The sequence below is a fragment of the Nymphalis io genome, chromosome 11 (assembly GCF_905147045.1).
Source record: "Nymphalis io chromosome 11, ilAglIoxx1.1, whole genome shotgun sequence".
Classification (NCBI taxonomy): Eukaryota; Metazoa; Arthropoda; class Insecta; order Lepidoptera; family Nymphalidae; genus Nymphalis; species Nymphalis io.
In genome coordinates, this window is record NC_065898.1 from 170,698 (window position 1) to 180,595 (window position 9,898).

Sequence of the window (9,898 nt, forward strand, 5' to 3'; positions counted from 1 at the left end):
ATTTTCAACTTATCAGCCATGCCACCATACCAGAATTCCTTCAACCAGGCGATTGGTTGGTAAAAGCCGACATATCACGGGCTTACTTCCATCTACCTATTACATCCTCCCACAGACCATTTCTGCGCCTGTTTTACAAACAGGAAATGCTTCAAATGACCTCACTGCCATTCGGCCTAGCATCAGCACCCCGGTTTTTCTCAGCAGTCACTTGCTGGGAGACTCTACGCAAGAGAGGGATGCCAGTTGTGGTGTACTTAGACGATTTTCTCTTGGTACACCAGGACCCTTCCAAGTTGGCATCACAGACCGCGGAGGTTGTGGAGCTTTTGGAGTCCCTAGGATGGAAAAACAATTACACGAAGTCAACGTTGACTCCAGTGAGGTCCCTGGACTTTCTAGGCATAAATTGGGATACAGAGCGGAATATCATGTCTCTTCCGACCAAGAAGTAGACATCAATTTCTACTGCCTTAACAAACCTGTTAACCAAGAAAGCTTGCAATCTACGGCAACTGCAATGCCTGCTAGGGCAGTTGAACTTTGCATGCTTCGTGATACCGAGGGGAAGACTTCACTGTCGGCACCTACAGATCTTTTTAAGACAGTTCCCTCGCAATCTGCCAAAAACAAAGTTATTCTTCCCGCGGATGGCGATGACGGATTTACAGTGGTGGCTCGGAGCCGTTTATCTAACAACCCCCATTCACTCGATACCCGTATCCCATTTTTTGACTACCGACACTTCAGACATCGGTCGGGGTGCGGTCCTGGACAGGACAGGACAGGAGCCCATGACAGTGCCCAACTTACACAAGGTTTTGGTGGACCTGACAACAGGGCGTCCACCTCCACAGATAGACCAGCTAGTTCTGAAGGTTTGGAAAATTGGTGGTGGGCGGACACAATAGCCACATGGTCTCAGGCCGAAAAAGACCTCATTAAAAAGTGTTGGCGTCGATCTACTCTTGACACATATGAACCAGCTATTAAGAGATGGTTAGCTTGGTGTAATGCTAATAGATTAGACCCCAGATCACCCAGACCAGAAGACGTAGCTTAATTTCTTGCAGATACTTTTTTAAAGGAAGGTTTAGCATATGGTACTGTGTTGGTTCATAAATCAGCAGTGGCAACATTTTGTGGGCAAAGTAGTACTATATCTTCTGACTTTATGGTGAAACAAGTTTTGAAGGCCATCAATAATTCTTAACCACCATCATTTAAACCACCAATTTGGAATGCTAGACAAGTGATAGAATGGCTTAAAAATGACCCCAAGGCTGACTCATTATTCGATATTGCAAGAAAAACTGCAACAATTTTACTTTTAACATCAGGGCGCAGATTTCATGATTTGACATTATTAAGATTATCTAAACATCACTTCATTGACAAGGGGCAAGAGATTTGTTTTTGGCCTGTATTCGGAGCTAAAACTGATAATGGATCCAGACGCCAGTCTGGTTTGAGACTTCTACCTAATCAGGAAATTAATTTATGTCCAGTTCGATGGATACGTCTCTTAATTCAAGCAACTGAAAGTAGACGGACAGAAGATATAGATAATCTGTTTATCACAATAAGAGGTATTCCAAAACCAGCTTCTAGGACTGTGATAGGAGGATGGGTACGTTCTGTTCTAAAGGATGCAGGAATTGATGCCTCACCTGGTTCATGTCGATCAGCAGTAGCTTCTCTAGCTTGGCTAGAAAATAGACCTGTAGAAGAAATTTTAGAAAGAGGTAACTGGAAAGCTATTGATACCCTAAGAAAGCATTATTGCCGAGAGATTGATACACAGGAACGCGAATTTGACTATAATTTATTTGATAACTTTAAAATAATTTAATGTGATGACTTCATTGTGATTATATTGATCTCATAAATACTATATATTAAGAGAATAGGATTAGTTTGTTAATAATTAATATTTATAATTATTTTCAATTATTTAAGAGTTTATTAAGTTTTTTGTTATTTTGTTTATATTGTGCCTCGGAGGCGTATTATGTTATAATTTATACTTCTGTTTTTTATTTCTAATTGCAGTATAATACTCATTTATTTTATTACTTTCTGTTGCATTTTATTAAACCCATTCTGGTTTAAATATAGTGTATAAAATATTTTCTTTTATTTATATCAAATTGCAGAAGAATAGGTATATAAATAAGAACTTTTCTGCTTGGTCAATTTAATTTCAATTGCAGGAGAATGGCACTTAATTATTCATTTTTATAATAGAAGTTATGTTTACAGAATAAAGAATTTTAGACTAATCTTAAATTTTTTAAATTTTTTATTCCTAGGTCTATGGCTTAAACATATTAGTAATTTAATGTTTAAAGTCTAATTCAACATTGCGTGTGTTTATTTGTCACAAGCAGATATCAAACACGTCGTCTTCATAATGCGATGCTGTGTTTTCTACAAGGCACATAATATAAACGTTTTACATAAAAATAAAACGGTTATTATGTGCCGAAAGAAAACACAGCATCGCAGGAATGCTCTTCCTGGTGAATACTCCAATGACTATGACAGTGACAGACCATAGATATTTCAAATAAGGTAGAGGATGAACATCTATGGATTTGGGTTAAGACACACGAGAGTAAGTACAACAATAAAGGTGAGTCGACACTGCTTCTTCATAATGCGATGCTGTGTTTTCTTTCGGCACATAATAACCGTTTTATTGTTATGTAAAACGTTTATATTATGACCATACCAAGGGGTCAGGATTGAACCTACGACTTTCTTATCGCTAGCCAGCCTGTGTACCGTTTTTATTATCGTGGCTTATTTGAGAACAAGCTCATTTTTACTGGTGGTAGGGCTTTGTGCAAGCTCGTCTGGGTAAGTACCACCCACTCATCAGATATTCTACCGCAAAACAGCAGTACTTGATATAATTGTGTTCCAGTTTGAAGGGTGAATGAGCCAGTGTAATTACAGGCACAAGGGACGTAAAATCTTTGTTCCCGAGGTTGGTGGCGCATTGGATATGTAAGCGATGGTTGACATTTCTTACAATGCCAATGTCTAAGGGCGTTGGTGACCACTTACCATCAGGTGGCCCATATGCTCGTCCGCCTTACTATTCTATAAAAAAAAGTAAAATTCAATACACCAATTTCAAATAACCGCGGACAGTCCCGTGAAACGGCCTTTGTTTGTCAGTAATTACACGTCTATCTCTGTAACAGACGCTTAAATGATAGCAATTTCAATTGATTTACAACTCGCAAATTGTCCCATGAAACGAGATATTCCGTTAATTGCCTATAAATGTTATGACGTGGGTATGACAGGTCGGTGCCCGCGTGTATTCCCTGCGTAGTGGCGATAATGCTTCGGATTCGAACCGCAATTCCTGTTTTGCAGATCGAAACTAGCTGAACGAACTAAAACTATTTCAGGAATAAGTTTATGAGGTAATACGATTTTATTACACGTTTACGTGCACGCTGTGATGGATAAATGGAAACGCACTCGCAATTTATTACTCAGGTTTGTATAATTAAATTGAATAATTACACCATAAGCCAATATAAAGCTATGACATAATTTAATATAAACGCGACAACGGCATTTTTTAGAAAGTTAAAATATATGAAATTAATTGTTATTTTGCCTTTCAGTCATTTATTTTAAAAAACATTAGTCAATTAAAAAATATATAATAGGACAATTGTAAATGGGCGGTACTTATTTAAAAAAAAGATTCAATAGCGTGTAGGTTCACGAGCAATAACGAAACGCAATAGTTTAAATGCCATTAAACAAAAAGTAAGAGTGCTTCTTGTAAAGCGTTTATCGATATAATTTATGGGGTGTGTGCGTCCGCCCTTCAGGAAACTCAGTAGTGTGGCCACGCGATAAAGCGGGACAGAGGGCGCGGACGTCGCCGGAAACTGCCGATGATTCACGAGCGAGCAATAATGACGACATCGCGGCCCGATTATTTATCGTGCAATTGTTGTCTCCCTACGATATCGATATATAAGTAATAAACTGGCGATTGATAATATTTATATCTTTGTTTTTGCCGCTCGTTACGCGCGGAACGTGTCTGACTAGATGTTTATTTACTACACGGCATTATACTCGCTGCGAACGAGATATAGGGGCGAGAATGGTGTGTAGGTTCGTTGGGTATCGTAAGGTTTCGCGCGGCTGGGTACAAGGAGGCTATAACCACATAGTGACAGTTGCAATTTGTTAGCTCGGGGTCCGCCCGCTTTGTGTTACAGAAATCAATACAAATGAAACCCATTTCAGAGAACTCTGGCTTTGGGAAACGGCAAACCGGGCGGAAATCGAGTATTATGTAACTTGAAATCCCTCGCCTTCGCAAATAGCAGTCAATTTGCAAATACGATTTTCAGGGCGTTCAACCCACAGCAGCGTCACACGCTTCCTTGAAATAGCTCACAAAGGTTTCTCCTTTAGCTTCTGTATTTGCCTAACACGGCCACGAATGAGTCTTGGGATTATTTTTACAAAGAAAGTAATATAAGAAGTGTAGAAATGGCGTGCGAAGTAAAAAATTTGCATAAAATAAACACATTACTGAATACGACCATCGGCAGAACCGTGATGAGTGATGATTGAGATAGAATACATATAAGTTCCGTGTTACTTAACAGATGTAAGACGAATTAGATATAATCAATATAGGATATTAGATTTGAATATTCTATTTCCAATAATGAGATTCACTTCGACAGTCTTATTGCGTTTTGTTAAAAGTTTGTAATTTCTTTATCCGTGTCTTGTCGTGCAGGTTCGTCCGCATTCAATTTCAATTATGCATAACTTGGGACTGCTTGAAGTTTGCCAGATTGGTTGCCTGACGTTTATGGTTACTACGTCGCTCGTTAGGGTCGTAGCGTGTGGTTATATAGCCTATAAAGTTCCTCAACGAATGGGCTATCTAAAGCAAAAATCAAAAAGTCAAATCTAAATGGCAGTCTCTGACATTTACACGTTCATACATATAATCTCTCCGGGTTTATGATATTCACTGGTGGTAGAGCTTTGTGCAAGCTCGTCTGGGTCGGTACCGCCCACTCATCAGATATTCTACCGCAAAACAGCAGTACTTGGTATTGTTGTGTTCCGGTTTGAAGGGTGAGTGAGCCAGTGTAATTACAGGCACAAGGGACGTAACATCTTAGTTCCCAAGGTTGCTAACAATGTCAATGTCTATGGGCGTTGGTGACCACTTACCATCAGTTGGTCCATAAATTTTTTTATAAAAAAACGTTTTCTGTTAGTTTACCTATTTACTAATTTGCAGTAGAAGCTTTACTTGAGATCATTTATTTATAAACTAGTTAGTTTTATTTACTTCACCAAATTATCTTTCTATAATGAAAAACAAGAAGGCTATTAACTTTAAGAATATTATAAATATTTATTAAAATATAAACTTAAAGTATTCTTTCTACTTTATACAGCTTCATCTTAGGTTCAATCATCAATGCGTTTCGAGTAAAGAAGAAATTCAAATCTAATTTAAGGAGAGCTTAAAAAAATCTTATGAAACAAAGCAAGCAATAATGACTGTAAAACACATGTAATACAGCAAAAATCTATAAAAGACCAACAAAATCTAAAAAGGGACGGAAAAATGAACAAATTACCGGGATCATGTTTTAGTTGATCGGCGTCGAGCGCGCGCGTGACACCGCATAATGTTCGACGGCCTGATGCTGGCGGTACACACCCTCAGACTATTGGGTATCTGTTATGTGCATGTTTAACATAAGATTTTCACTGGTGGTAGGGCTTTGTGCAAGCTCGTCTGGGTAGGTACCACCCACTCATCAGATATTCTACTGCAAAACAGGAATACTTGATATTGTTGTGTTCCGGTTTGAAGGGTGAGTGAGCCAGTGTAATTACAGGCACAAGGGACATAAAATCTTAGTTCCCAAGGTTGGTGGCGCATTGGATATGTAAGCGATGGTTGACATTTCTTACAATGCCAATGTCTAAGAGCGTTGGTGACCACTTACCATCAGGTGGCCCATATGCTCGTCCGCCTTCCTATTCTATAAAAAAAAAAAAAGATCTCGACTTCAGGGGAACTCAATGAAGGCACAGTTTTTATTAGAATAACAGGTTTATTAGAATAACATATATGAAAATAATGTGTAATACATCTCTTTGAATTAAATTGTAAATTAGGTAGATATAAGTAACAGCTGGTAAAAGACTTACAGTTCTCTCCTCTTTAAGAAAAGGTTTGGAGCATATTCCACTACGCTGTTCCAAAACGGATTCGTTGTTAGTTACGATGTTTTCCTTCACTTTACTTCACATCTTCAAGAAAGTTCAGCGTTGCTTGGACGCACCTGATTTAAGCCTACGATCTTCGATTAGGATCCACACGTCCTATACACTGAGTTTGACTATTTTAAAATTAAGAATTTATGGATTACGTAAACAACAAACTTACATTCAGCAAGGATATTAAGATCATGACGTTAAGCTTAAATTTTTTGCACACATACTTATTACGTTAACCCCGAAATAGCAATTTACTTACCAAAATTCGGTGGAAGTAAAAAAATCTCGGTAAATAATATTAGCGCTGTAAATATTTCAATTTGGTTCGCTCGCTCGATCGAGCGCGAATTGGGTCGCGGAGTCGCGTAGGCTGTGGACGACAATATTGGAATTGATAAGGTTCCAAGGACGGGGATTCTTAGGGCTTATATTTATATCTACAAAGCCTTACTTTCAGAAGTAATAACGCTCACGGATCGCTTTTAATTGATAAGTGAAAATTGATGTTGAATTAATGAGTATTTTATGTAAGAAATTTAGATTATATAACTTTATGGATTGTGTTTGAAGGTGAAACTTTATTTAAATGGAATAACATCACACAAAAGTGTCGTGACCAAGCTGATCCTCCTGTTTTTTTTTTTTCGCTGGAAAAACGCATTTGTGAAAAAGAAAACAAAATAAAAATATGTTTTTATTGGAAATAATATTTTACTAAGTATATTGAAACAAACATTCCATCATTTTCCACAATTTTAAAATGATTACAGACAGAAGTACTTACGTCATACAGTCAAATACTCACGTCACAATTAAAAATTACACTAAACATTTATTACTGGAATAACTTATCTTAGACAAGGCGTCCCATCGGATTTCAATTTGGCGAAGCATTTAAAGATAAGATAAGCTATTATTCAGAGTTTTTGTACACTGTCATTTTGGACTCCCCCGACTCGGCTTCGACTTGCTCCTCAACCCTAAGCAGCACCTCCAGTACTTGCTTTTTGATCAGATTCTGGTATTTCTTTGGTAGCCTCTTCGTGCTTTGGCAAACGCTGGCGAAGTACAAGTCCAGGGAATCCTGGTCGCTGTTGCCCGGGTCCCACACCTCCGACTCCTGGTCTTGGTCCGATTGAGCTTCAGTATCATCTAGTTTGATGTCTCTCCTCAACGAGCGACGGTTCCTGGAAGCATCCCTTTATTAATTGATATAAACCCCGTTCTTACACCCTAATGTCAGGTACATTATTATGACAAAAAACTTTAATATGTAGAAAAAAAAAAAAATACACACTAAAGTGTTAATTGTAAACCATTAAATGATAATTGGTTTTCCATTAAAAACTAATTATCAATCAAGTTTTTACTAGTGGTAGGTAATGAAGTGTACCATGCGCTGAAAATTGTCAACACCAATGTTCAGCGCATGGTGGATACGCGTACAACACAGCGTTAAATATTCTTATAAAAGAAGTATCACATAATATTAATTTGTCTTTTTCGTTAGTAATAAATACTTACGGCCTCATCGTCATGTATGGCAAGACAAAGGACATTCTATTTTGGAAACGCCATTTCTTGCAGGGCAGCCCGGCTTTGGTCGTGACGCCCTTGTCGCTTTTCTTGAGGGATTGTCGAAGGGAGTCACGGAGGATCTTCCATTCGCGTTTTAATACTTCGCCTGTCGATGAGATTTATTCAATAGTCGATATCAAAGATTTAGAATTAAAAACGTAATTATGTACAGAATTGCTATACGTACATATATCTGTTATTCAGATATATGTACGTATATATCAGATATTCAGATTTAATTAAATCTACTAAATAGGAATTCTAGATATAAAGATACTTTTTATTCTTCCTCAGCTAAAAGTAAATATTCAAATTTAATATAAGGAATATATAATGGTTTTGTTGGTTAAGTTTTATACATTTGTTTTCAAAACAAAATATATAATATATATAAATAAATTTAAAAAAAAATCGTCTCTGCGGCAACTGCGAGTAAGCATCAACCGCCCAATTTCAAGGGGGTATTTTGTGTCTTTTGATGGAAACTACCGGTATTATCATTCTCGTATTAATAGAAAAGGTTACTTTGACCATCACGGGATGGTAATTACAGACTAGATCGCAGTGAATAGATAACGTGTGGATTCACAGTTCAATAGAAGTTTGCTGGTTCAGGCCCGGGTAAGCAGCTTGTAATTAATATGTTATACCCTTAATAGGATCTTCAAGAAATACGAAATAACAACTTTATTATAACGTAATTGACGAAAACAAAACAAAATAAAACAATAGGTGGACTTTATTGCAACATATGGTAGATAGCTTATTATTAGCTTATATAAGTTATAATCTTGCCATAAAATATGCACAGCCCTAAAAATGACTTAAAATCACGCGTACAATATTGTTGAATTATCATCCCGTTGCAAACAGAATTTTAATACTCGATAATAAATAAAACGCGACGATTAAAACATTTATTGTGAGCAGCATAATAACACTTTATAAACACGATTGCAAACATAAGCTATTGCCGTCTAATAATAATCAAAATAAAATGAAAACAATCACGAGTTTTATTATCTGTGGTGCGTGAATAGAGGCACTGACACTATATTAGACTTGCTACGCGAACGCAACACTTAACCCCGCGCCTTAAAGTCGCTTATCTCTTATAATGGCCTGGAATATAGCTTAACTTATTACAACATTCGATTATCAACCTTATTGTTAAGTCGATAGAGTACTTACAGTTAGCTCCGAGGCGCTCGGATATTTCCTGCCAACACCGGTCTCTGACATCGATATCGCGATGGTTCTCGTGGTTTGTGTCGTACAGCACGGGGTACTTTTTCACTTCATCAATTAATTTCTCTCTGTACTCTCTCGCGTTCATTATTGCGTGATCTCAACAATACATATAACCTTTTCAGATACACGATGCGTTCGAGCGCGAACGCGTCCTCCCCATGCGAGGCGCTAGCTATACTGCGCTAAGGAAAGCGATGCGCGACGTTGCCGCTTTGAATGGTGATAGATGGTCGTATCGCTCATCGCACTCGGTGTACGGCGTGGTTTACCATTGAGTGAATATAAATAGAAGTGCCATAATAAATACATATATGTAGTTTTATATTAAAAAGAGCTCAAGTTATTCATGCAATAATATAAGTAATCTCGTTTTACATTTTCACCTATATCGATTTTAATAAATAATCCCAAACTATATGTTCTTAAAAAGATAGATTCAAAATCAAGTTTAAAATTATATTCTTTTTTATAATGAGGTACGCGTTATTATCATTAAATTATCATTTTTATTACTGACTCTTTTAAGATAGTTTTAATATAAGAATGTATTTGCGCCATAAGACAATTTGTACGATCAAGAATCATTATTTATTGCTAAATTTCGAACAATCATGTTATTTGCAATTTTATTAAAATACAACGTCGGCCTTCTATATTTTAATTCATTGCCGCAGAACGGGCGGGGCGCGGCGCTGCCAACTCGCTCGCTCGGACCACAGCTCGCTTGCTCGCTAGCAACGTCGCATGTTGCTTGAATGACACTGAC

General features: G+C 37.4%; 1 protein-coding gene across 3 annotated transcripts; it reads right to left on the minus strand.

The window, feature by feature from the left end:
- Positions 1–6,847: 6,847 nt before the first annotated feature.
- LOC126771681 (uncharacterized) lies at positions 6,848–9,520 on the minus strand. Of its 3 annotated transcripts, none has more exons than XM_050491695.1 (3): positions 9,073–9,520; positions 7,828–7,987; positions 6,848–7,502 (listed from the first exon to the last, which is right to left on the minus strand). In XM_050491695.1, the coding sequence occupies exons 1-3, from the start codon at positions 9,215–9,217 to the stop codon at positions 7,217–7,219; spliced, it is 591 nt and encodes a 196-aa protein (XP_050347652.1). In that variant the 5' UTR covers positions 9,218–9,520; the 3' UTR covers positions 6,848–7,216. The 3 variants fall into 3 exon arrangements, with proteins under 3 accessions (XP_050347652.1, XP_050347653.1, XP_050347654.1); XM_050491696.1 differs by having other exon boundaries at positions 6,848–7,490; positions 9,073–9,517; XM_050491697.1 differs by lacking the exon at positions 9,073–9,520 and adding an exon at positions 8,722–8,923.
- Between the last annotated feature and the right edge of the window lie 378 nt (positions 9,521–9,898).